Source organism: Papio anubis, chromosome 12, assembly GCF_008728515.1.
Source record: "Papio anubis isolate 15944 chromosome 12, Panubis1.0, whole genome shotgun sequence".
NCBI lineage: Eukaryota > Metazoa > Chordata > Mammalia > Primates > Cercopithecidae > Papio > Papio anubis.
This window is the reverse complement of record NC_044987.1, coordinates 92,399,492-92,427,425: the sequence shown is the minus strand read 5'-3', so window position 1 is coordinate 92,427,425 and position 27,934 is coordinate 92,399,492. Positions and strand designations below refer to the sequence as shown.

At 39.9% G+C, this 27,934-nt stretch overlaps 2 protein-coding genes and 1 pseudogene across 3 annotated transcripts in view; 2 read left to right on the top strand and 1 right to left on the bottom strand.

The window, feature by feature from the left end:
- CSTF3 (cleavage stimulation factor subunit 3) overlaps window positions 1-17,692 on the top strand; it is a 78,086-nt gene extending 60,394 nt beyond the window's left edge. The window contains exons 11-21 of the mRNA XM_003910063.4: window positions 2,420-2,529; window positions 2,982-3,098; window positions 3,368-3,442; window positions 5,168-5,311; window positions 5,723-5,825; window positions 9,471-9,540; window positions 11,519-11,714; window positions 15,131-15,284; window positions 16,291-16,385; window positions 16,506-16,566; window positions 16,985-17,692. Coding sequence (XP_003910112.1) covers window positions 2,420-2,529; window positions 2,982-3,098; window positions 3,368-3,442; window positions 5,168-5,311; window positions 5,723-5,825; window positions 9,471-9,540; window positions 11,519-11,714; window positions 15,131-15,284; window positions 16,291-16,385; window positions 16,506-16,566; window positions 16,985-17,187 — 1,328 coding nt within the window. The 3' untranslated portion in view covers window positions 17,188-17,692. The remainder of the gene's footprint in view (window positions 1-2,419; window positions 2,530-2,981; window positions 3,099-3,367; window positions 3,443-5,167; window positions 5,312-5,722; window positions 5,826-9,470; window positions 9,541-11,518; window positions 11,715-15,130; window positions 15,285-16,290; window positions 16,386-16,505; window positions 16,567-16,984) is intronic.
- The window catches only part of TCP11L1 (t-complex 11 like 1), a 53,508-nt gene continuing 33,579 nt past the window's right edge, over window positions 8,006-27,934 (bottom strand). Inside the window, exons 9-10 of the mRNA XM_021925929.2 lie at window positions 21,291-21,400; window positions 8,006-9,325 (exon numbers count right to left, since the gene is read on the bottom strand). Of these exons, the coding sequence (XP_021781621.1) occupies window positions 9,269-9,325; window positions 21,291-21,400 (167 nt within the window). The 3' untranslated portion in view covers window positions 8,006-9,268. The remainder of the gene's footprint in view (window positions 9,326-21,290; window positions 21,401-27,934) is intronic.
- Window positions 22,968-27,093, top strand: LOC101020399 (annotated as a pseudogene). The gene has a single exon (XR_001894845.3). The product of XR_001894845.3 is annotated as a phosphatidylinositol N-acetylglucosaminyltransferase subunit C-like (transcript).

The window sequence follows — 27,934 nt, the reverse complement described above, 5'->3', positions numbered from 1 at the left end:
TAACAAGATTAACCCTCATGACTTCAGTTACATGTATGTTAGGCCACTTGGTATCCCCATAGGTTACCAAAACTTTTTTACCCATAATCTTTTTTTCTTTTGTTCTTCAGATTCAATAATTCCTATAGATCTCCATATTCACTGAACCTTTGTTTTCATCATATGCAATCTGCAATTAAGCACATCCAGTGAATTCTTTATTTCAGATACAATATTTTTCAGTTCTATAAATATCCATGTTAGAAATTTTTTATTTTTATAGTTCTTTTTTATGGTGTCCATTTCTTAGTTGAGATTCCTTGTTTGTTCATTACCATCTTTTTCTTTATATCTTTGAACATATTTATAACAGTAGTTATAAAGTCTTCATCTGCCAATTCCAACATCTGGGCCTTCAACCACCATGGAGTTTATTTTCTTTGATTGTTTTTTCTCTTTGACTGTGGTTTACATTTTCCTATTTCCTGTTTAAATTTTTTCTTTTAGATATTGTATGAAGGTACAAATGAAACATTGTAAAGACTCTAGATTCTGTCATCTTCCTCTGAAGAATGTTTTTTTATTTTAGCAGGAAGTTAAGTATTACTGTCAGATTACTTGGACTTTGTGGAGGCTTGGTTTTATACTATGAAGACAGATCTGTTTTAGTTTTACCCTTAATCTCAGATTAAATACTTTATTCTCGGGACATAGTCTTTACTCCTAAGACAATGAAAAGTCTAAGGTATTTGCCCCAACCATCTAATCGGATGGGACTCAAATTCTAAACTTCATCTCCCTTAGTTGCTGAGGTATCTATTCAACTCTTTCCGCCTTCCAGCTTTGTTTTCTGCTGGTCTGGTTGTATCCTTTCCTGTGTGTGTACATTTTAGGGATCAGGTGAGGATTTGAGAACATTTATGCCCAGATTTTCAGGCTCTGGCTTTCTCCTTTTGGGGATGTCTCCCCTCAATTTCCAGCTGCTCTCATAGGCCAGAACTCCATGTTACTTCAGGACAGTATGACTGCAGCATTTGACTTGAGTTCTAGCTATCCCAGAAGTGCACGACATGGGCATGCGCTTGAAGGGAAAAGCCATATTAAATGTGGATTTCACCTAGTGGTGTTCTACCTTTTTAAGGGCTCAATATCCTGATTTCTGCTTCTTTTGGTCATTTCCAGTACCTTTAGATAGTTGCTTTTGTATTTGTGTTTGTTTATAATTTTTACTTGCTGAGGGTCGGTCTGATACAAACTACTATGCCAGTGCCAGACTCTTAATTTGGAGCTTTATGAATTCCTCAATCTTGGCTTGCTGTCTTACTTGTAGGTCTTTGCAAATATTGTTTCCTTTGCCTATGCCATTTTTGTATCTACCCCATCCTTACGCCACTTCATTTATTTGCCTCTGACCAGCTTCATCCCTTCTTCAGGTGTTGTGTTACATGTCAGTTCCTTAGTGAAGCCTTTCTTGAGTCCCTAAACTATGTTAAGTTCTCTTGCTGTAAGTTTTCAGAGTATACTATACTTTCATCATTATAATACTTTTGATCTTTGCTTTCTGTCTATCCTCCCCATTTACTGCAGACTTCTTGAATACAGGAAGTCTTATTCACTTGTATATTCACAGTGCCTTCCACATTCCCTGTCATATAGTTGGTGCTTGATAAGTATTAACTTAGGCTGGGTGCAGTGGCTCACATCTGTAATCCCAGTACTTTGGGAGGCTGGGGTGGGAGGATTGCTTGAGCCCAGGAGTTCAAGACAAGCCTGGGCAACATGGTGAAACCCCGTCTCTATACAAGATTTTTTTTTTTTTTTTTTTGAGATGGAGTCTCGCTCTGTCACCCAGGCTGCAGTGCAGTGGTACGATCTCCGCTCACTGCAAGCTCGCCTCCCGGGTTCACGCCATTCTCCTGCCTCAGCCTCCCGAGTAGCTGGGACTACAGGCGTCCACCACCACACCCGGCTAATTTTTTGCTTTTCAGTAGAGACAGGGTTTCACCATGTTAGCCAGGATGTCTCGATCTCCTGACCTCGTGATCTGCCCGTCTTGGCCTCCCAAAGTGCTGGGATTACAGGTGTGAGCCACCGCACCCGGCCACAGATTTTAAAAAATAAGCCAGATGTGGTGGCACACACCTGGTCCCAGCTACTTGGGAGGCTGAGGCAGGAAAATCACTTGAGCCCAGGAGGTCGAGGCTGCAGTGAACCATATTTGTGCCACTGCACTCCAGCCTATGTGACAGAGACCCTGCTTCCAAAAATAAAAAAAATTAATAAGTGATGGATAGATGGAGGGAGCTTAGATGGATGATGGTTTTTATTTCTAATTATCATTGATTTTTGAGGATCCTAATTTGGTTATGATACTTATATTGATAGTTTTACAAATAATTATTATTTTAATTGAATGTTGTTTGTTAATTTCTTCCCTTAGTTATGTTTGCTTATGAACAGTGCCTGCTTGTGCTGGGCCATCACCCTGATATTTGGTATGAAGCTGCCCAGTATCTTGAGCAGTCAAGTAAACTGCTTGCAGAAAAGGGAGTAAGTGTTCCTTCCCTATCCCCACTTTGATATTTTTGTGGTTTTGATATAGCAATGATTTACTGAAAAATATAACTGAATTTTGGTAGTAAAGCATAAGTATTGAAAATTTAAGCTTACGTTCATATGAATCTTAGTGACACTCATATAATTAGATCGCCTTAGAATTAAAATAAACTGGCAGTTTTTTAACATATTAAAGTGATGAATCATTTAGAGTACTTGCATGGTTATTTTGTAAGTTAAACTACTGAAGGGAGTTTTTGGAATTTTTTTAGAATCCAGAAATGCATATGTGTTTATGTATGTGTGTGAATACACATATGTGTGTGTACATATATATATGCTTTCTTAGACACATATAAATAAATAAAATAGATGTAACTATTAATTTTATTCTCTCACAACTATATTAGAATTATTGAAGATGAGCTTTCTTTTTTTTCTCCTAGGATATGAATAATGCCAAATTATTTAGTGATGAAGCTGCTAATATATATGAAAGAGCCATAAGCACTTTATTGAAGAAGAATATGCTTCTTTATTTTGCATATGCAGATTATGAAGAGGTAAGTAAAAATGTTTAGAGCCTTCTTATAATTCAATTTTTTACTGCAGGACTAAACTTTTTTTCTGGCTGGTTGTTTGCCAGGCATATTGCTTTTGGTAGACAGAGATGATGCCAAATGAACAGTTATTAGTTGTCAGCTTATACTATATTTTTGCTCAATGGAGATGCCATTGGGGGTGGGAGGTTATAGCTTTTGGACTCCTTAGAGCTCAAATCCTGCTTATTTATGACCATATGTTGATACTCACTTCTTCTCTACCACCTTAGAGTCGCATGAAGTATGAAAAGGTTCACAGTATATATAACAGACTTCTGGCAATTGAGGATATTGACCCCACCTTGGTGAGTAACTTTACAGATCTCTTTTTTCCCACCTTTACAGTCTTATCTAACAAAAAATAATTTAAATTTATATACAGTAAAATTCACTGTTTTTGTTGTATAGTTCTATGAATCTTGACAAATAACATTGAGTCATGGGATCACCACCACAATTAAGATAGAAAACACCTCCACCATCCTCCAAAAATTCCCCCTTGTGACCCTTTTGTAGATATAACCCTTCCCTCTGCCCTTACCTCTGACAATTACTGATCTGTTTTCTGCTAGAATTTCTCTTTTTAATGCAGCAGTATAAAATAGATACAGAGGCACTTTCTCTAACACTTTCTTTGTGATCATGGTTTGAAGCCACTTTATGCCACAGAATTGTTGCTTAATAAATATTTCTTTTTAAATGAGGCAGGAGAAACCAACATCCTGGGAAGAAATTAGACTGAAACTCACTTTATTCTAAATCCTGCTCTATCATAGTGGTTTTCAAAGCCCCAAGTGCAAAAGTGCAGTTGTGCTCTCCCATTGGGAGAGGAAGGGGACAGGCTTGTGGGTGTGTCTTCAGACCATCTGTCTCAAGTCAATTATAGCTACACTACTTTTTCTTGTTAATGATTTATATTGGGATTCCACTGCTATAATTCCTACATTTATTCATCATCTTATAATTCATTCCACAAAGATATCTAGCAAATATATTGCTGAAGTCTATGCATTGTGCTAGACTCCAGCAACACAATGACAAACTAGATAAAATTCCTTTTCTTGAGGAACTCATAGTTCATCCATCCATCCATTCATCCATTCATCCATCCATCAAAACTGGATAACATAGCTAGACATTATCAAAACTGAGCAAACTAGGACCCTACTAATTAGTCATTTGTTCACTAAACAAAACTGCATATTCATGATGTGCTGGACATTCTGTAGGTGCTGGGTATAAAATGGCTCATCGTTTATCCATGAAGTTCTATTATATGTTGTTTGGAAAATAGAGTAGTGGGCTTTAAAAAGAAACCAAGAAAATATGAAGTTAAACATGTATTGCAGGCTGGGTGCGTTAGCTCACACCTGTAATGCCAGCACTTTGGGAGGCTGAGGCAGGCGGATCATGAGGTCAGGAGATCGAGACCAGCCTGGCCAAAATGGTGAAACCCCGTCTCTACTAAAAATACAAAAATTAGCCGGGCCTGGTGGCGAGCGCCTGTAGTCCCAGCTACTTGGGAACCTGAGGCAGGAGAATGGCTTGAACCCGGGAGGTGTAGGTTGCAGTGAGCCAAGATCGTACCACTGCACTCCAGCCTGGGCAACAGAGCGAGACTCTTGTCTCAACAAAAACATGTATTGTAAAACATGCTTGTATTAAACCAACTCTTGAGTTTTTTAGATATTGGCATTGATTAATGGAGTATGTTCTAGTAGTGTCACACTTTTCACTCTTAAACTTTACGTATTCTAGAATTAGATAATGGTGATGATTGCACAACCTTGTAAATATATTTAAAACCACTGAATTGTAAAGGGTGAATTTTGTGGTATGTGAATTATATCTCAATAAAAAACAAATTAATTTGCATGCATCTCTTAATACCAGAAAAAAATTAGCTTGTGGATTTAAATAGAATATTATCTAAATTCCTACTTTCTAATTTATTGGGTATTGAGGATTGCTTTCTTATACAGGAAACATACTGCCTAACTTATAGAACACAAATACTTTCTTTTGCATAGGTATATATCCAATATATGAAATTTGCACGGAGAGCAGAAGGCATCAAATCTGGAAGAATGATATTTAAAAAAGCAAGAGAAGATACCAGAACCCGCCACCATGTCTATGTTACTGCAGCACTCATGGAATATTACTGTAGTAAGGTAAATACTGAAATACCAGTGTAAAGGTAAAACAACTTCCTTCATCTGAGGTTCGTAAAAGGTGGTTTTAGCTTCTGTCATTAAGCTTTTATTGCTCCATTTTGTAAAGGCAGTCTAAGTGTATCTGTGTAAAATTATATGGAGCATCATCCACATCCCCAACTACCTGCTAATTTATGCTTTATTAATCACTATATTTCTAATTCATGCTTTACTAATCATTATATTAATGACTAGTGATTTCTAATCACTAAACTCCTTTGAATAGTTTCTAGCTCAGCAATTTTTACTTAACATGATTTTGTTTTAATTCTTATGTATTTTGTCATATTTAGGTGTAATTTTAATATTCTTTTAAGTATTTTATCTGACATTTCATGGAAATCTGTACTTTATTTTCTTTACTTGTAGGACAAATCTGTTGCCTTTAAGATTTTTGAGCTGGGGCTAAAAAAGTATGGAGACATTCCAGAGTATGTCCTGGCCTATATTGACTATCTTTCTCACCTCAATGGTAGGTTGATTCTAGAATCTATAATGGTTAAACCATCTGAAATTATGTTGCTAGATTTCTTCCTTCTTGAATGTATTATAATTTTGACATAGCAGACAGGCACTTGTTAGGCACTCAAGACATACTTGAGTATAACCCTGAATATATTTACTGAGCAATGGTAGATGCTTTTTGACTCTGCAGAACTGTCTTTACAGTAAAGTAGCATCAGTAGTGGGAGAAAGCTTCAAAGTCAGAGTCAGGAGACATAGAGTTGTTTATATTCATCTCTGATGACTCTGGGCAAATCATCTCCTGTTTCCTGGAAGGAAAACAAACAAACAAAAAACCCTCTAGCCAACAAAACTCAAACTCAAAAGATGCCCAAATAGTAAAGTAGAACACTTCGAGGGTACTGGGGAAAAGATTCAAAAAGAAACATTTTGGTTTTTAGTATTTATTTCCCTATTCTGTTGTATGAATAACACTGGCCATCCTTTACTGAGTTCCTACCATGTACCAGGCACTGTGCTAGGTAATTCATATATGTATATCATTTAGTCTAGTTAACTGCAGTCCACAATATGTAATTTCTTAACAAAAAAAGATGTAGTATAAAAGTTGGTTTTTTTAGCTAGGTGTGTGGTGTCGTATGCCTGTAGTCTCAGATACTTGGAAGGATCACTTGAGCCCAGGAATTGGAGATCGCAGTGAGCTGTGATCATGCCACTGTACTCCATGTAGCCTGGATGACAGAGCAAGACCCTGTCTCTAAAACACATTTAAAATAAATGAATAGACCAGGCATGGTGGCTCACACCTGTAATCCCAGCACTTTGGGAAGCTGAGGCAGGCAGATCACCTGAGGCTAGGAGTTTGAGACCAACCTGGCCAACATGGCGAAATCCCGTCTCTACTAAAAATACAAAAAATTAGCTGGGCATGGTGGCAGGCGCCTGTAATCCTAGCTACTGGGGAGGCTGAGGCAGGAGAATCGTTTGAACCCTGGAGACAGAGGCTGCAGTGAGCCGAGATCGTGCCATTGTACTCCAGCCTGGGCAACAAGAGCGAAACTCTGCCTCAAAAAAATAATAATAATAATAAATAATAAATTAATAAATAAAAATAAATACATCACTAAAAGTTGACTTAAAGAAATATGCAATTATGTGTCATGTAAATGATTATAGAATTAGATATCATAGGTATAAATCAGTAATTTTAATATTTCAGAAAAAGAGCATTCTATTTACCTAAATAATATAAAAGAATAAAACTGAAATATGATTTTGTATTTCAGCTTAATGATTCTACATTCTGGGAAAAAGACTTAACTCCAAAAAATGAGATGGTGGGGCATTTAATATTCCTCATCAATCTTAAATTATTTTGCCTGATTTTTTTAGAATAGTTACTAGTATGTATATTTTTATTTTTTTAAAATGAGGATATCTGGTGTTAGCATTATTGTCTTCCAAAATCAGTATCTTAGATGATTCTTTCATTCATCTATCCATCCATGAAATACTTATTCATTACCTTCTGGTTACTAGGGTCTGGGAATACAAAGATGAATAGGATTCACCAGAACATTTTTGTGGGGGAATCCAATGTGTAAATATAATTGCATCATCATTTGGTGGTTCATTGTAGCATAGTTCTGAGGTTAGGTGTATAATCTTAAATTTCAGTTTTCTCACCTGTAGAATGGTTATATAATAAGAATACCTTTCATAGGATCGTTGAGAGGGTAAATGAGTTTTTGCATGTGTTTCACTTACATATAGAATGTTGTGGTTATTCCATAAATGTTAACTATTTATGATGAGGGTGGTGATCATTAAAAATGTGCTAAATACTGTAATAGATTCCTGAATGAAGTACTGTGGAAGCACAGAGAAGAGAGTATAATTTCAGTTATAGAGCTATGCTGCACAATTATGGTAGTCACTACACTATTAGATATTGAGAACCTGAAATATGACTAGCCTGGGCTGGGTGCGGTGGCTCATGCCTGTAATCCCAGCACTTTGGGAGGCCGAGGCGGGCAGATCACAAGGTGAGGAGTTCCAGACCAGCCTGACCAATATGGTGAAACTCCGTCTGTACTGAAAAATATAAAAACTAGCCGGGCATGGTGGCGTGCACCTGTAGTCCCAGCTACTCAGGAGGCTGAGGCAGAAGAATCGCTTGAACCTGGAAGACAGATGTTGCAGTGAGCCAATATTGCGCCACTGCACTCCAGCCTGGGTGACAGAGCGAGACTCCATCTCAAAAAAGAAAAAAGAAATGTGGCTAGGCCAAAATGAGTTGTGGTGTAAATGTGTAACTACACAGCAGAATTCAAAGACTTAGGACCAAAAAAAAAAAAAAAAGTGAACTATCTTAACAATTTTTCATATTGATTACATGTGGAAATGATAAGATTTGGATATATTAGGTTGATTAAATATATTAATTTCACCTATTTTTACCCATTTTTATTAAATTCCACATGTGGCTTGTATTATATTGCTGATGGACAGCAGTGTTCTAGAGGGTGTCATAGACAAGGACACATGAGTTGGATTTTGAGACATGAGTGGTAGTTACCCAGCTAAAGAAAGATAAATCCATTATTCTGGGCAGAGAGCACAACATGTAGGCAGGCAGTGTGAAAGTTCTGTGGAATGGTAAAAGGTGTGTCTGGAGCAAAGCTTGGGATAAAACAGAAAAAGATAAAATGTAGGTTTGTTTAACATTTTTAAAAGTATAATATGTTAAATTGAAGATAGAAGCCACAAAAATAGTGCCATCTTCTTTGGTTTAATATATTTAATTTCTTGGTTTTATTTTGCATATGGACATGTAATAAACTGAATAACTACCCTCAGGCAATAAAAAACAACTCCTCTGCTGGGTTAATTTTTCTTTTGAACAGCTTCATTGAGGTATAATTTGTATACTGTAAGTCCATCCATTAGGTGTACAATTCAGTGGTTGTTAGTAGTAGATTCAATGGTTGTTGTTACTGTTAGATTCTTAAGTTTTAAAAGATAACTTAGAGTTTAGCAAGAAGGCAAGAAGTGTCATTTTTCCACTTCCAGCTACAGAGGACCTCCTAAGACTCTTAAAATTTAATACACCTCTGTCAACAATTCTTAATTCATTTACATTTCCATATTTACCTGCCAACCTAGATATTGTACCTCTGCAAGAGTTAAAGTAGCTAAATATAGCATAGTCCTGGTGCCTCAAAATAAGAAACTCAATTATTTCTAAGTTTGAGTTTGCCATCCTTCCACATGCAGTAGTCTGACTAATGTCAGCAGATATGTACTTGTCATTATTTTTAAAAGGCAAATGGGATACCTGGTTCAGACAGCACTATTGTTATAAATGGTTTTGCATTAGAACTGCAGTGTAGTAGAAGAGGGCTGAACTAGAAGGGAAAAAAACATGGCTTCCAGTTACTGCTCTGCTACTCAATCACCAAGAGCCAGATCAAATCTCTTAATCTTCTGAAGCTCAAGTTTCCTCATCTGTAAAAACCAAGTGTGATAATAGTTAACGTTTCTGCATAGGATTTTTGTAAGGATGAAGTGAGATAATGCATATGAAAATATTGTTGCATCGTAAAAGTGAATTAAAAAAAAAAAACATTTAAAATCTTTTTCAATATCCTAGAGGACAATAATACCCGAGTTTTGTTTGAACGAGTTTTAACATCTGGAAGCCTTCCTCCTGAGAAGTCTGGGTAAGCCACTGTGACAAGTTGTTGGTCGGCTTCTAAAGACAGCTTTCTTACCTGAGTTGTGTCTATGGGGTGAATGTTTGCTTGAGTATGAGTTTCAAGAGAAATTTCCTTTCCTTCTCAAGACTTATTTTACCTATCAGCTATACTTTTATACCTGTTTAAGATTATTTTTAGATTTCTGCACAGTGATTAGAATTGTTTTTAAGAGATGCCATAGCAATTTATTATCATCTTTCTTGTTTACTGTGTATCTCTAACCAGAATTAGTGGCTCATGCCTGTAATCCCAGCATTTTGGGAGGCCAAGGTGGAAAGATGACTTGAGCCCAGGAGTTTGAGACCAGCCTGGGCAAAATAGTGAGACCCCATCTATACAAAAAAACTTTAAAAATTAGCTGGGTGTGGTGGTGCATGCCTGTAGTCCCAGATACTGGGAGGCGGAGGTGGGAGCAGGAGGATTGCTTGAGCCCAGGAAGTTGAGGCTCCAGTAAGCTATGGTCATACCTCTGCACTCCAGCCTGGGTGACAGAGTGAGACTCTGTCTCAAGGAAAAAAAAAACAACCCAGAGAGAGAGAGAGAGAGAGATGTGTATATATATGTATATTTATGTATGTGTGTGTATGTATATATACATATATTGTATATCTATTATATATAATATATGTATATATACATACACACACACACACATATATATCTCCCTAGAAATTGATACTAACATGTTAGGCATTCTGAAATTTTCACCTCCCTTACTCAAAAGCGAAGACTCTTCTTGTATATTGAAAGTTTGTTTTACATATTATGTCTCTGACTTATGGTTTTGTCTCTGTTAGTTTTACCATACAGAGGAATAACATTGTGGATTGGTACAGTGGAAATATAGTAAGGCTTTGGAGTCTTGTTCAATATCCAACTCAGCCAACTAGATGGCAAATTTCATAGCTATACCAATCCTCATTTTCTTATTAACAATAATGTCTACCAGTATAGGATTTGTTGTGATAGCCACACATCTGGTATATAAGAGGTACTTAATATATTACTTTAGTACAAAGGTGCATAGTGACATTTAAGTAGTCTCAGAGCATTAATTTTAGCTGTTAGAACAATGATGAGGCACCAGTTCGTCCCCAGTGATCCTCATTAATGGGAAACAATAGAGTAATCATACTAGATTTTGGAGTATATTTTTATTCATATATTAGATGAAGAATGTATTCTACATTATAATTCCTGCCACTTAAACAAAATAATGAAGCCACATTATTCAGGAGAAATTAGAAATCTGCCTAGGTTCCTTTTCCAACTCCTCCGCCTAGAGTTTACCCTCTCTAAGGTAAGTCTCTCATGTTGACCACAAAGAAGAAGCTATATACTAAATAAGTAAAAACTCAAAAATGGGCTTAAATACTGAAGTGATAGGTTTATAATTTACTTTGAAATACTTAAGCAGGCTGGGTGCGGTGGCTCACGCCTGTAATCCCAGCACTTTGGGAGGCCGAGGCGGGTGGATCACCTGAGGTAGGGTGTTTGAGACCAGCCTGGCCAACCTGGGGAAACCCCATCTCTACTAAAAATACGAATATCAGCCGGGCGTGGTCGCGGGCGCCTGTAATCCCAGCTACTTGGGAGGCTGAGTAACGAGAATTGCTTGAACCCGGGGGGCAGACGTTGTGAGCTGAGATCGTGCCATTGTACTCCTACCTGGGGGACAAGAGCAAGACTCCATCTCAAAAAAAAAAAAAAACTTAAGCAAAAATAAGATGAAGCAAATATGGCAAAATATTAGCAATATAGGTAGTGGTATGTAGGTATTCATTATACTATTCTATTTTTCTATAGTTTAAAAATCTTTATAATAAAAAGTCACTTTTTATAACTTATGGGGAAAAGAGAGAGCTTAAGGCATTTTTGTAAATGAACTCCCTGCCCTAAACCCAGAATAATTAAAGTATTAATTGTATTTCTTTTCTTGCAGAGAAATCTGGGCCCGATTTCTAGCATTTGAAAGTAATATTGGTGATCTAGCTAGTATACTCAAGGTGGAGAAAAGACGGTTTACAGCATTCAAAGAAGAGTATGAAGGGAAAGAAACGGCTTTACTAGTAGATAGATACAAGTTCATGGATTTATATCCTTGCTCTGCAAGTGAATTAAAAGCACTTGGTTATAAGGTATGTACTTAGGATCAAGATGTGGAATGTCCTCACTTTTCCAGTGTTTTAGAAGAGTTCATTGATAACCTGCACTCTAAATTCTGAAATGTGAATTAATCTAGTTTTGGAATAGATTTGCAGGAAACAAGAAAAAAGTTCAGAGATTTTCCTGGGGTTTAGGAAATGCTGAGTGTCAGAGTAGCTGCACAAAATGAGAATTGAAATGGGATTTAATAGTTTCATTCTGTCCCTGAAATTGTCAGTGCCTTATATCTTATATCTGGTGGGCAAGATGGAGGAGGTGTGGAGGGAAGAGAAACAAAAGAAAATCTGAATGTTACCTTAGGTATTACTTTTTTTTCTAATAGTTCTTATCAAATTGATACATATATTTTGACCGATCTTAAACCAAATATAGTTCCTGTTGCATATTTTGTAAGATATAATGAAGAAATATTACAGCTTATTAAATCCATAAAGTTCCTTGAGGGATTTGTATTCTTAAAACAGCGCTCCTTCAGTGACCTTTGGGGGAATTAACTCATCTATGAATGGAACTCTTCTATAGAGACTACTGAGTCATAAGAAAACAAATCTGGCACCTGAACCTGTTCGGGCCACAGGGAGAGATTAATATTTACAAAGCCCCAGAAACATCCCGTGCTAAGAAAACCGTTATATCATCTCTTAATCTTTCTGTGACATGTGAACAAAGACTAAGATGGAAATTCACAGAAAAGTCCTCGGTTGATCTTTTTAAGGCAACCACCATTAGGATGTTCCTGACCATCATTCTCCTTTTTCTCACGGCCCTCTTTTAGCCTGGGTCTTGCTCTGTCTGATCCAGATAAAATATTTTGAGGAAAAACTACCCATAATTGATATTCAGACATTTTTGTTAATGGAAGCCCTATTTCTGTGCCAGATGCAGATTCCTAGTATGAACCATAGGATTACTGCTCAGGGATAAGTTAGTTTCTTCTTCTAGTTTTAACTGCTTCTCAATGAAAAGTCAAAGATATTTTAAGACTACAGTAAGTCCTCATTTAACATTACTGATAGGTTCTTAGAACTTTGACTTTCAGCTAAATGATATGCAGTGGGTCCTCAAATAATGTTTTTGTGTTTAACATGGTTTTGTTATAACCTTGATAAGAAAAATATTGGTTTTGCTATACATCGTTTCTCTCTCTCTCTTTTTATTTTTATTTTTTTTGAGATGGTCTCACTCTATCGCCCAGGCTGGAGTGCAATGGTGAGATCATGGCTCACCGCAGCCTTGACTTCCCTGGGCTCAGGTGATCTCCTGTTTCAGCCTCCCAAGTAGTTGGGATTACAGGCAAATGCCACCACACCTGGCTAATTTTTGTATTTTTTTGTGGAGATGGGGTTTCACCATGTTGTCCGGGCTGGCCTCTAACTCCTAGGCTCAAGGGATCCACTTGCCTTGGCCTCCCAAAGTGCTGGGATTACAGGTGGCAGCCATCACGCCTAGCCCATCATTTCTCTAAAAGTTGCAGTTTCCTAGAACCTATTAACAATGTTAAGTGAGGGACTTACTGTACTTTGTGCCATTGCTAGAAAAGGCTATTTCAACTTTTCCAAGATGAAAATGAAAATTAAGGCAGTTAATTAAAATAAAGATCTGCCAGGCATGGTGGCTCATGCCTATAATCCCAGCACTTTGGGAGGCTGAGACGGGCGGATCACTTGAGCCCAGGAGTTCAAGACCAGCTTGGGAAACATGATGAAATCCCATCTCTACCAAAAAAAGAGGGAAAAATACAACAATTAGCCAGGTGTGGTGGCACCTGCCAATGGTTCCAGCTATTCGGGAGGCCAAGATGAGCCCAAGAGGGAAGCTGAGGCTACTTTAGTGAGCCGTGATCAAGCCACTGCACTCCTGACTGGGTGACAGAGTGAGATCTTGTCTTTAAAAAAAATAAATAAATAAAAAATACAAATAAACAGAAAAGAAAGATCTTATAGTGGCCAGATGTGGTGACTCACACCTGTAATCCCAGCACTTTGGGAGGCCAAGGCGGCTGGATCATCGGAGGTCAGGAGTTTGAGACCAGCCTGGCCAACATGGTGAAACCCCGTCTCTACTAAAATACAAAAATTAGCTGGGCTTGGTGGTGGGCATCTGTAATCCTAGCTACTCAGGAGGCTGAGGCAGGAGAATTGCTTGAACCTGGGAGGTTGTAGTGAGCTGAGATAGTTGCCACTGTACTCCAGCCTGGGTGACAGAGTGAGACTCTGTTTCAAAAAAAAAAAAAGAAAATAGCAAGTATTCAGGAGTAGAACTACTTCCTGAATATGATGTTTTCCATCTTACATTTGTTTCTACTCTTGTTTTTTGGGGAAGGATTAATGTGCTTCTGTGTGTTATGGTGAGTGGTATGGTGTATATGTATCTGTGTGAGAAAGATTTTTTAAAAGTGATACCCAATGTGCCTACCATTTAGATTTGCTTATATAATTAATACCAGATGTCACCAACTGCATTTCAACAAATTTTGAGAAAGTGGAATGCTTTTCTATCCTTCGTTGGTGGCAAAAAGGGGTTATTTTGTTTCTAGACAGACAGAGTGACACTGGGTTGCCTAGAGCAGGGGAGCTCCTCTGAGATAGGGCCTCTGTTCATAGGTGACTGTATTGCTCCCTTTGGCATATCTTGTCTCAGCCCTGGCAGGGCAATGCTAGTGTACTGAAAGGAAGACTGTGGATGGATTTGAGGTCAGAGAGGCCTGCCCTCCCAATCCTCCTCTCTCTACTTACTATCTGTGTGACCTGGGAAATATCAAAACCTTTGTGAGCTTCAGTCCCTTCTATAAAATGGAGATGTTACTATTTGCTTCATCAAAGAGAGAATAAATGGCTAAAATTGCCTGATGAATAGTGTCTGCTCAATAAATATTCCTTGTCCCCTGTAATAAATAGCACATTGGAAATAACTTTTCATTGCATTAGCAAAATCTTAACCCGTGTGATGCCTTCACAAAACAGGACGTCACTTAATCCAGCTTCGTTTAATGAAACTGATGTTCAATTCTAATGGAAGGGAGGTGTCAGAAGATCTAAAATCTTGAATTTTCCTCCAAATTATCCTGACCTCTACTTAGTTCTCAGTCTTATGACTACCCAAAAAAACTTGTATCTGTCCTACAAATGTCCTACCTGGCAACACTGAGTTTAATGACTTTTAACTTGTGTTGGGGTAAAGTTATAATACACTGAGTCTTAGAACCAAATGGCTTTCCTTGTTGAGTAACAATCTTTACCATCATTAGAGTCCTTGCTTATCCGTCTCCGTTTTCTTCCTGTGGTTTTAACCCAGATATTCACACTGTATCCTCAAGGTTATGAATTGCACGATTATTCTCTAGTAGTCCCTTTTTCAGGTTTAGGATTCTTCTGTTCTGCATTTTCAGGATGTCTCCCGTGCTAAGCTAGCAGCTATAATTCCAGACCCAGTTGTAGCTCCTTCTATAGTGCCTGTTCTGAAAGATGAAGTGGATAGAAAACCAGAATACCCTAAACCAGACACTCAGCAGATGATTCCATTTCAGCCACGACATTTAGCACGTAAGCCATGACTTTAGATCCAGTACTGAGACCTCGGTTTGTTTGTTGATTTAAATCCAAAGTGTGGGGGTAAAGTGACATGGCCTCTCAATTGTGGGTTAATTATTAGACTTAGGGTCACTATGACAAGTGATTTAGCTTTAATCTTTGAAACAGATTAACTAAGAATGTCCTAAAAACAAAACTTCAATGATCCAGATTCCAGGAACCCATTTTGGCAGTAATACTTGGTTTTCAGAAATGCTGCTATGCCCAGGTGCAGTGGTTTACGCCTGTAATCCCAGCACTTTGGGAGGCCAAGGCAGGTGGATCACCTGAGGTCAGGAGTTCAAGACCAGCCTGACCAACATGGTGAAACCCCGTCTTTACTAAAAATACAAAAATTTTCTGGGCATGGTGGCACACGCATGTAATCCCAGCTACTTGGGAGGCTGAGGCAGGAGAATCACTTGAACCCAGGAGGCGGAGGTTGCAGTGAGCCCAGATCTTGCTATTGCACTCCAGCCTGGGTAACAAGAGCGAAACTCTGTATCAAAAAAAAAAAAAAAAAAAAAAAAAAGCTAAACAGCTTTTTACCTGAACAGCTGGAAACTTTCTTCACTGATACAATTTGGTTTCTTTACTTACTAATGGTTAGTAGCCTCTCTAGATTCTTTTTGAACAAAGCCCTTCTGATTAAATATGCTGTTGAATAATTGACTTGAAACAGGATTGCTAAACAAATGACTTGTGTAACTCAGAAACAGTCTTTGACAAAAACTGACTTTAGTTCAGTCCCCAATTGTCTTATACAAAGTCACTTGTCTACTTCTCTGCCTCGCAGTGGCCATGGCATTGAGACTGCTCTGTCTCACCCACTTTGGTTTGGTAAAGCCCTAAAAGTATTTTCAGTGTCCAGAACAAAGCAGCATAGACATGGAAGATCTTTATGTGCAAGTCACTTGATTTTAGCTCTGTGTAGAAATTCTTCCATCCCACTTGATTCATACTTTTCTTTTTCTCACAGCTCCAGGCTTACACCCTGTACCTGGTGGAGTGTTCCCAGTCCCTCCTGCAGCTGTTGTTTTAATGAAACTTCTCCCTCCTCCTATCTGTTTCCAGGTTTGTTCACTTATTTTCACGGTAGATACTGGCTCTGTGGGTTACAGTAATTGTGTATAAAGTTACTGCCATTTTAACTTGTCAGATTACTGGGATTAAAATTTATTCATGTCAAAATAGGGTCCTTTCGTACAAGTGGATGAACTGATGGAAATTTTCCGAAGATGCAAGATACCAAATAGTAAGTAACAGAAAATCCATTTCAGAGTGTCATTCCACATTGTTGTCTCATAAGCCGTAGAGATTATTATTCTCTGCCACTGAAGTTTTTGAAACCAGCCAGCCAATTTGAAGTACAGTGAAACCCAGGAGTTACCCAAACCCTCTTTGGCAGAGAGAGGCTTATTCATACTGAATTCCACTAAGTAAAATGTCATAAAAGTTTATCTTTTCTATTCATGTGAACATGTACTTTGGCTTATTAAAATTATTAGTTTTAACAGCAGCTTTTGTCTTTTTCTTTCATTATTTAGTATCAGTAGTACTATCCCATGTTTTGCTAAATTAGTAGGCTATGAAATGAACTATAAAGTGTCCACAGTTGAACATACATACCCTTTCATAGTGGAATATGTTTTTACGTTTTGTTGTTTTAACAGCTGTTGAGGAAGCTGTGAGGATCATTACTGGTGGGGCCCCAGAGCTAGCTGTAGAAGGCAACGGCCCTGTGGAAAGTAATGCAGTACTCACCAAGGCCGTCAAAAGGCCCAACGAGGATTCAGATGAAGATGAAGAAAAGGGAGCCGTTGTCCCCCCTGTTCATGACATTTACAGAGCACGGCAGCAGAAGCGGATTCGGTAGGGCTTAAACGCCTCTGCAGAAAACTCCTGTCCAGGATTCCTTTTGCCTCAAGTCGTATGTTTAAAAGAGACAACGCTTTGTTACAAGGTTCTTGGAAACAAAGTTGTATTGTCACTGGTGCCTCTATCATATGGTTCTTGAGAAAAAACAAACCAACCTGTGTGAATTTTAGAATATGGAACAGACCTATGCTCTAAGCAAAATTAGGTTTTCAAAAATGTGAGAACAATACAAAATGGCAGAACCACATTTTGTTCCCTCTTCAAGGGTGTCTTGTATGTGCCGCTTGAAGATTTGTGAGTTTTTCAACAGTTTTATTTTAAAAACTGGATGGCTTATGATTGTAAAGCATTTTATCACATTTTCTGAAAACAATTGTTCTTGGTTTGCTTATGTAGAGTCCTGCCTTATTGTTTGTTTTTATTTATGGCAGAATGTATGAAATCCGTTTTGTAGTTTGAAATTTTAAAAGTCCTTTGAAAAATAAAAGGATTCAGAAACATGCTTCCTCTGCTCCTTTCAGATTTTATTTACAATAACTACTTATTTTATGTTATTTATCCAATACCATTTAAAAATAAATGTCAGTACAAGGAAAAGTCATCTTGTATTTACTAAATGTATTAATCACATACTCTTTCCTGGTCTTTTTTGGTGCTAACTAAAAACATTTTTTTTTTGTTTTTTTGAGACGGAGTCTTGCTCTGGTTCCCAGGCTGGAGCGCAGTGGCCGGATCTCAGCTTACTGCAAGCTCCGCCTCCCAGGTTCATGCCATTCTCCTGCCTCAGCCTCCCGAGTAGCTGGGACTACCGGCGCCCGCCACCTTGCCCGGCTAGTTTTTTTGTATTTTTTTAGTAGAGACGGGGTTTCACCTTGTTAGCCAGGATGGTCTCGATCTCCTGACCTCGTGATCCACCTCAGCCTCTACCATTTTAGAAATCCTCAAATATGAATGCATTTGCTCCCCAGTAAATCTGAGGCAGATTAAGATCCTGTTAATACTTTTGTGTCTCTTGAAAGCAACCTAAGTGTGGAAATTCCTTTAACCACCTGCTGTCTTGTTCTCACACAGAGTGTCCCTTATCTGAATATACTTGGGACCAGAAGTGTTCAGGATTTTGGATTTGTTTAGATTTCAGAATATTTGCGTCATACTTACCAGTTCACCATCCCTAATCCAAAAGCCCAAATTCCAAAAAACTCCACTAAGCATTTTCTTTGTGCATCATGTTGACACCCAAAAGGTTTTGGATTTTGGAACACTTTGGACTTCAGATTAGGGATACTGAACTTGAATATTTTCACACGTGGCCAGTTCTCAAGAACCTTTTTTTTCCCATGAGCTAAACATAGATAACATTAAGGAAAATGACATCTATTTAACTAAATTCTAATTACAGTGAGCAAAAACTTGTCATGCAAATTAAGTCCAAAGAAATAGACTGTGCTCTTTGGTAACATTACCTCCTCTTCTCTTTACGTGTTAAAAACTAAAAAGCAGGAAGGAAACAAAAAGGAGGGGAGGACAAGTATTATGGTTATAAAGAAATGATCTTACATATTAGAAACAATTTAGACAGTTTAGAATTTGAATTCAGATGTGATTAAATAATCTGACATTTAAAATCAGCTTCAAATGGCCCACAAAAGCCTTACTTGTAAAAAAAAAAGTTATCCTGAATCATTTTCTCATATAAATTTATATGTAGCAAGGTTATATAAATTGGTCAAAAGTGTGTTTAGTTTCCAGTATTTTCCCATTAAAGCTAAAATCGCCTCTCAAAACAAAGCTGCCTCTAATTCAGACTTTCTTACCCTTTCAAGTATCACTTTCAAGTTGTGAGTTTTTTAAAAATATCACAGATACCATCAAAACTTAAGACACAAGTAGGCCAGGTGCGGTGGCTCATGCCTGTAAATCCCAGCACTTTGGAAGGCCGAGGCGGGCAGATTATTTGAGGCCAGGAGTTCAAGATCAGCCTGGCCAACATAGTGAAACCCTGTCTCTACTAAAAATACCAAAAAAAATTAGCTGGGCATGGTAGCACAAGCCTGTAAATCCAGCTACTTGGGAGGCGAAGGCGTAAGAATTGCTTGAACCTGTGAGGCAGAGGTTGCAGTGAGCTGAGAGAGCACCACTGCACTCCAGCCTGGGTGACAGAGCGGGACTCTCAAAAAAAAAAAAAGACACAAGTAGTACCATATGGCATAGACTTTAAAATACAGAGGTGTAGGCTGGGCACGGTGGCTTGTGCCTGTAATCCCAGCATTTTGGGAGGCTGAAGATTACTTGAGGCCAGGAGTTCGAGGCCAGCTGGCCAACATAGTGAAACCCCGTCTCTACTAAAAATACCAAAAAAAAAAAAAAAAAAGTTAGCTGGACATGGTAGCACAAGCCTGTAGCCCCAGCCACTCTGGAGGCTGTGGTGGGAGGATCACCTGAGCCCAGGAGGCCAAGGCTGCAGTGAACCATGATCGCACTACTATACTCCAGCCTGGGCGACAGAGTGAGACCCTGTTTCAAAAATAAAATATAGAGGTGTAGACTTGTTCCTGAAGTGTCATTTTTGGTGGTTAGTGTCATGGGTGAGCAGCGACTATCTGGGGCTGATGGTGTGGGGGTAAGAAGAAATTTACCAAGACGATTGTAGGTAGAGAAAGGTAGATTAGAGAAGGTATGAAGATGCACTGCAAGGCTGGAACAGGCAGAGATGGGGCTTGTCTGCAAAGAGACAAAGGCTTGCTGGGGATTTTATAGGATGGTGCTATGTGCTGAAGAGGGTTTTATGTACTACTGAGAATGCCAAGGTTGCAGTGAGCTAACTTGAAGGTGTATGGTGATAAGCTGGGTGCAGTACGGCTACATGTCCTGGACCATGAAGAAAGGCAGACTCATAATTTATCTGCTTCTCCCTGTTCCTAGCAGCCTGACTCCCTTTCCCTAATTAGGACTCCACAGTTAGTGTTTTGAAGAAGACAAACAGGCCGGGCGAGGTGGCTCACGCCTATAATCACAGCTCTTTGGGAGGCTGAGGTAGGCGGATCACCTGAGGTCAGGCGTTCGAGACCAGCCTGACCAACATGGTGAAACCCCGTCTCTACTAAAAATACAAAATTAGCTGGGCATGGTGGCACATGCCTACAATCCCAGCTACTTGGGAGACTGAGGCAGGAGAATTGCTTGAACCTGGGAAGCAGATGTTGTAGTGAGCCAAGATCACACCATTGCACTCTAGCCTGGGCATCAAGAGCGAAACTCAAACTCCGTCTCAAAAAAAAAAAAAAAAAGACAAAACAGTTTCAAATACTTGTAAGTAAGTGATCTGCAAAAGTGTTCCCATAAACAATAAAACAAAGCCACGCAAACATGCGTGAAAAAACGTTTTTTAGCGCGTGCATGCGCACACACACACACACACTTGGTGAAAAGTGTCTTTCATCACCTATCAGTCCATTCCCACAATGCTATAAAGAAATACCTGTGACTGGGTAATTTTTAAAGAAAAGAGGCTTAACTGGCTCATGGTTCTGTAGGCTGTACAGATAGAATAGTGGCATTTGCTTCTGGGGAAGCCTCAGAAAATGTATAATCATGGCAGAAGATGAAGGAGAAGAGGGACGTTTTATATGGCCAGAGCAGGATGAAGAAAGGAGGGAGGGAGGTGCCACACACTTTTAAACAACCAGATTTCACGAGAACTCACTATCAGAAGAACAGCACTGAGGGGATGGTGCTAACCCATTCATGGGAACTTCGCCCCCCTCCCCCGACCAATCACCTCCCACCAAGCCCCACCACCAACACTGGGGATTACAGTTTGACATGAGATTTGGTGGGGACACAGATTCAAACCGTACCAATTATTGTTAAGGCTACTATGTATATTATAACTGTTCCTATTGCATTTATTTATAAGATTTTTTACCCTAGAAATGATCAGCTCTTTGAGCATAAAAAGGATTCTCATTAGAAGAAAACATTTTTGAATGCTCTAACTGCTACAGATATGAATTTTTAGTTTTTAAGGTGATTCTGCCTGATATTTGATCATTCCTTTTGTTAAACAGTTCAACAAGCAGCATGTTAGACATGTGAACTTACCTTTGGAAATCTAATGTGCAGACTCATGGGATAGTCAGTCCTACAGTTCCAAGGACTCATATCAGTATTGCTGGACCCAAAGAATTTGCCAAAAGATATCCATCTTTTTCCTGTTTATAAAAGCAATGACAGCATCTCCTCAAGATTCTAGAACTAGACAAAAGTTTCAAGGACTGTATGTATGTCCTTCCTAAACAAAAATTAGTTAAACTCTGGCCTTTACCACTAAACTTCAAACAAGAGGTTGCACCTATGTGGCCACACTTAGTACAGTAAAAGGTTAATAGAAACTACTAGTAAACTTTCTGAACAATCAAATTGTACCAATGAAAAAGAATGAAAAAAACACCATTTTTGTTAGTATATTGACCTTGGTCAATAATTATGAATTTATTTGATATTATAACCCAGTATTGGCCTATAGTTAATAAATGTTGAGTTCAATTTTATTAAACCATAGTCATCATGTTCATAAATTCTGCTTTTTTTTTTTTTAACATGGTAGTTCTTTGACTATGACAATGAGCAAGAGAACTTATGTTTTACTTAATAAAAATTTCAGCCAGGCACGGAAGGCGAGCAGATCGCCTGAGGTCAGGAGTTCAAGACCAGCCTGGGCAGCATGGTGAAATCCTCTCTCTACTAAAAATACAAAAATTAGCCAGGCGTGGTGGCACACGCCTGCGATCCCAGCCACTCGGGGAGGCTGAGGCAGGAGAATTACTTGAGCTTGGGAGCCAAGATTGTGCCACTGCACTCCAGCCCGGACAACAGAATGAGACTCCATCTCAAAAACAATCAAAACAAAAGAAAATACAAATTTTCAGAAGTCTTTTTGTTTTGAGACATGATCACAGCATAATCCTCCCACCTTAGCCTCCCAAGTAGCTGGGACCACAGGCATAAACCACCATCCACCATGCCCAGTTAATTTTTAAAATTTTATGTAGAAACAGGATCTCCCTGTATTGTCCAGGCTGGTCTTGAACTCCTGGGCTCAAACAGTCCTCCCACGTCAGCCTCCCAAAGGGCTGGGATTAGCCACTATGTGCAGCCCTTCTTCATTTTTCTTTTTTTGAGATAGGGTCTCACTTTGTCACCCAGGCTGGAATGCAGTGGTGTGATCTTGGCTGAATGCAACCTCTGCCTCCTGCGCTCAAGCAATCTTCCCACCTCAGCCTACTGAGATGGGAGCACAGGTGTATGCCACCACGCCCGGCTAATTTTTGTACTTTTAATAGAACCATGTTGCCCAGGCTGGTCTAGAGCTCCTGGCCTCAAATGATCTGCCTGCCTCAGCCTCCCAAAGTGCTAAGATTACAGGCGTGAGCCACCTCACCCGGCCCTTCTTGTTTTAAGCTAACTTTTAAGTCAAGAAAAGTGACACTCCATTGAACCAGGCCTATAGCTTAGTTCTGGTTCTTAAGTTCGGTAGGTAATAAATGTAAGTCAGGTGTGACAGAAACCCACATGAGGGACAGTTTTAAGTAGAATTATATCTATTTAGACTTAACACATATTTTGTAGAACTCTGGCTATTTCTGAAAGTACCAGTGAACATTTGATAGTTTAATAAACAGAGCTTACCTGGGCTTAAAGGTTATCCCCTTCCCCAGCCCTTGAAGTTGCTTTGAATACTATGACTAAAAAGACTTTCCATTAAAATAATTATATAATGCAAAATCCAATATAGATACACACTTGCAAATATCATTGTAGTTATTTATTTAGATTGTTTACAAATGAGACAGTGCCTTTAAATATGACTTCATAGACCATTATCCATTACCATTCATTCATCCACTCATTGGTTCATTCATGGATTCATTTAGTTCAAATAATATAGAGCTGGAGATGGGGAGAAATTACTGGGGTGGAGGTGGATGTCAGGAAGTAAGCAAACGTAAGACTGCAGCTCTAGTACAGAAGAGATGATGAACATAAACAAGTGTTGGGAGAGGACAGGAAGAAAACCTTCCCTACAGGCCTGTAAAATGTGGTTGACAGAAGGGAGGTTGGGCACTAACAGTGGAATGTAACACCACAGCAGATGTGCGCCTACAGGTACGGGGTTACATGTTCGCCTTTGTAGTTAAAAAAGAAAGGTATAGTCCTTTTCCGTGTACAAAGCGTTCTAACATTCATTACCAAATGTAATCCTCACAGCAACAATGTGAATTAGGAGTGTTCCCAATTAACAATGAAAATACTGAGGCCTTGGGGAGAATGACTGGCTCAATGTTGTACAACCAGTAAGGCGGCGATAGAGGAAAAAAGACTAAAACCAGATATTTCTCTAATTCTTTGTGCACAATCCTGCTACCACAAAATGTTAGAATCGGAAGGAAGCTTAAAGACCAAGTCTAGTCTTTTCATTTTAAAGGAGTTGGGAATGGACCCTGATTTGCCCCAGCTGGTACATAACAGAGTGGAGATCCGAGCCCTGGTTTCCTGACAGCTCCCAGTCTTTCCACTCTACCACCTGGCCTCAAAATGGAAAGAAACACAAATGTTCTACATATACATCAGAGCTCGCCAAAAGGTCACCGGAAATCAAACAGCAAACACCTATTCTCTTTGAAATTCACCAGCAAAGTTGGTGGCAGCAACATTTCCTCTACTCCCAGGAATCTTAAGGCTTTGGAGAAATGAGAATAAGCACCTCCACAAAAACACAACTGCTGAACAATCCATTTAGAATCTTGGCCAGTATGTGCATACTATAGGCCTATTAAGTCAAACTTATTAATAGCTTTTCTTCACAGAGAAAAAAATTCATATATATCTACCGACTGCATTTGATCAGTAAGATATCATGTTAGTGTGCTTCTTACCTGAAGTACATTTATGGCTGAGTCATATTGTGACATAAATAATCACATTTTGTAGCTTGCTTTAGACGGAATGAGATTTTTTTTTTATTTTTGAGACGGAGTCTCACTCTGTCACCCAGGCTGGAGTGCAATGGTGCAATCTCGGCTCATTGCAAGCTCCACCTCCAGGGTTCAAGTGATTCTCCTGCCTCAGCCTCCCGAGTAGCTGGGATTACAGGCACGTGCCACCACACCTGGCTAATTCTTGTATTTTTAATAGAGAAGGGTTTTGCCATGTTGGTCAGGCTGGTTTCAAACTCCTGACCTCAGGTGATCGCCCGCTTCAGCCTCCCAAAGTGCTGGGATTACAAGTGTGAGCCACCGTGCCCGGCCGGAATGAGATTTTTAAAAACCCCAGGACTGAGAATCCATCCACCCAACCAAGAGCCAACAAAGTAGCAGTTACTGCTCTAAACATTCACTCATCCATGAGACTACTGAAGAAATCCAAGAGGCTTGGTGATACTGACCTCACTCTCAGTTCTATCCACAAGTAGTAAAGTACTACTGCCAAATACACTTAGCAATTTCAGGAAGAGACACTTGTCTCCACAACCTGTTACTGAATGCAGCATATAGAATCCATTCGATTCTGAAGGACAACACACTCCAAAGGATGTTTCATTTTGGAAGGAGAGCTGTAGGGGACGGTAGAGGGGATGCTTAGCAATGCTTCCTGAGTGACTAAATGAACGAAGCGGATCTCCCTGGCCCTTAGTAATAATCCTATGAGATTCCAGGAAGAAAATTAGCTTACTTATCTTCATAGAGCAACAACAAAATGATTCAATATGAATATTGTGGTTCTGAAGTTTGCTTCCTTCATTCTTGACTTTTGCCAGTTGCAGAATTCCACCAGTGGACACCGAGGTAGTGGGGGGCCAAGAGAATCTGTGAAGTCAGTTATTCATGCCTCAAGATTTCAAACTGTACAAATGGAACTCTGGCAATGTAAGAACTCAGGAGGGGAAAAATACCTTGCAAGAATCTACTCTTAAAAAAGAAGAGTTTTTGAGATTTAGGAAGAATGACTGCAGGAAGTGGTGATCAGCGCTGTGCAGTTGGGGGTAAGCTCCTCTCCTTCAGTCTTGGAGTGGGACGAAAAGGCCCCAAACATTCTGAGGCTGAGGCTTCTCAGCCCAGGAACCCAGGATCATACAACCGCCAGGCACAGCGGCCACAAAGCAGCCTCCACCTCAAGGGAACAATTCCAGACATGACCTCATTGAATACACCATGGAAGACGTTATCTTCTTTAAAAGCACCCTCACGGCCGGGCGCGGCTCACGCCTGTAAACCCAGCACTTTGGGAGGCCGAGGCGGGTGGATCACGAGGTCAGGAGATTGAGACCATCCTGACTAACACAGTGAAACCCCGTCTCTACTAAAAATACAAAAAAATCAGCCAGGCATGGTGGCAGGCGCCTGTGGTCCCAGCTACTCAGGAGGCTGAGGCAGGAGAATGGCGTGAACCCAGGAGGCGGAGGTTGCAGTGAGCCGAGATCGTGCCACTGCACTCCTGCCTGGGTGACAGAGCCAGACTCCATCTCAAAAAAAAAAAAAAAAAATACCCTTACAAGGAAAAAGGCAGGCAACTGCCATCCCCCAGCCACGCATGCCCAGGAACTCTCAGGCAGGAACTTGGCTGTATTATCCTGCCTCAGAGACAAACTCATCTATTGTAGGCCTGGCCTGGATTGCTGCCTCTGAAAACCAGGAAAGGTCGGTAGAATATCAACCAAGACATGGAATTTCCAGGGAGGTCTCATTTCAAAATGTCATCAACAAGAACCATATGGACCTCTATGAGAGGGATGATTAAACGGGCCTGAGTTTGAATGAAAGGATAATGTGTGCCCAACCTGTAACTAACACAAAGGAGGTAAAGTGGCAGAGGGTCTTGTATGAGCAACAGCCATTTCCTGATAACTGTGTGGACCGGCGGTTCCTGGAAGAGCAGCTCCTGGAAGAGCTCCGGAAAAACATCCATGCTCGGAAATACCAATATTGGGCTGTGGTATTTGACTCCAGTGTGTTGATCCTGCAGCTGTGCAGTATTTGTGTGTTTCTGGTTATCTGGTGGTATATGGATGAGGGTCTTCTGGCCCCCCACTGGCTTGTTGGGACTGTCCTGGCTTCTTCACTGATCGGGTATACTTTGTTTGAGCTCACTTATGGAAGTGAAGGGCAGAAGAGTGGGCGGATCCGGTGGGCTGACCTGAAGAGTGCCCTAGTCTTCATTACTTTCACTTATGGCTTTTCACCAGTGCTAAGACCCTGCCAGAGTCTGTCAGCACTGACACCATCTAGGCCATGTTGCTCTTCATGCTGTTAGACCACCTCATCTCTTTTAACTATGGTGCCAATGATGCCTTTGTATCCATTATATCCAGTAACTATCCTTGAACACGGCCATCTTGGCTTCTGGAGGCTTGGCTTCATGCCTTCCCCAGTCCCTGCATGTCTCCATCATGGTAACACTTGCCATCCAGATTTTTGTCCTGTGGCTCATGTTACAGGAGAAACTAAAGGCATGGACTCCCAAGGGCTATGTAGTGGTTACACTGCTTTTTGCCTTTTTGGCCTTGGAAGAGCTGTGGGAGCCATACTCTTTGCCCTTCTGTTGACTTCTGTCTCATGTCTCTGTTCATTTTACCTCATTCGCCTGCAGCTTTTTAAAGAAAACATTCACGGGCCTTGGGATACACCATCCCCCAGCCACGGGATGAAGCTGAAATCAAGGAAGACTTGTCCAGGTTCCTCAGCTAAATTAGGGACATTCTGATAGACTAGCCTCGTAACTAGTATAAAACTTAAAGACAGGCCAAGTACGGTAGCTCATGCCTGTAATCCCAACACTCTGGGAGGCCCGAGGCGGATGGATCACGAGGTCAAGAGTTTGAGACCAGCCTGGCCAACATGGTAAAACCCCGTCTCTACTAAGAATCCAAAAATTAGCCAGGCGTGGTGGTACATGCCTGTAATCCCAACTACTTAGGAGTCTGAGGTAGGAGAATTGCTTTAACCTGGGAGTCGGAGTTTGCAGTAAGCTGAGATCGCACCACGGCACTCCAGCCTGGGTGACAGAGCAAGACTCCATCTCGAAAAAAAAGAAAAAAAAACTTGAACATAAGAGTTCCATTCTGGATGCAGCATGTCATTGTGGTAAGAGAAGAGAGATTAAAACAAAACAACAAAATGAACCAAAGGCTTGGGTGGTGAGGGTACTTATCCTTTCTATAATTCTGTGGATGAAAAAGCTTTCTGGGGCCCTCTTGAATCATTTGCTGTAACAAATGAAGTGATATGTTTTCTATTAAAAAAAAACACACATTCAAACAAACAAAAAATAATAAATATGAATAAAAGTACCCTCACAAAATGCGGCCAGTCTGCCAGATTACAGAGACCCAGATTCTCCAGTCTCCTGTCTGGAACCCAAAAAGATACATCTGGCTCTACGTTTATTGTTGAGGAGAGACAGGGTCTGGCTCTGTCACCCAGGCTGGAGCACAGTGGCACGATCATAGTTCACTGCATCCTTGAACTCCTGGGTGCAAGCGATCCTTTTGCCTCAGCCTCAGCTTGTAGCTGGGAGTACAAATGTGTGCCACCATGCCGGCTAATTTTTTTTTGTATTTTTTGTAGAGATGTGATCTCACTATGTTGCCCAGGCTGGACTTGAAATCCTAGGTTCAGGTGATCCTCCTGCTGTGGCATCCCAAAGTACTGGGATTATAGTGTAAGCCACCATGCCCAGCTCTGTTTTTT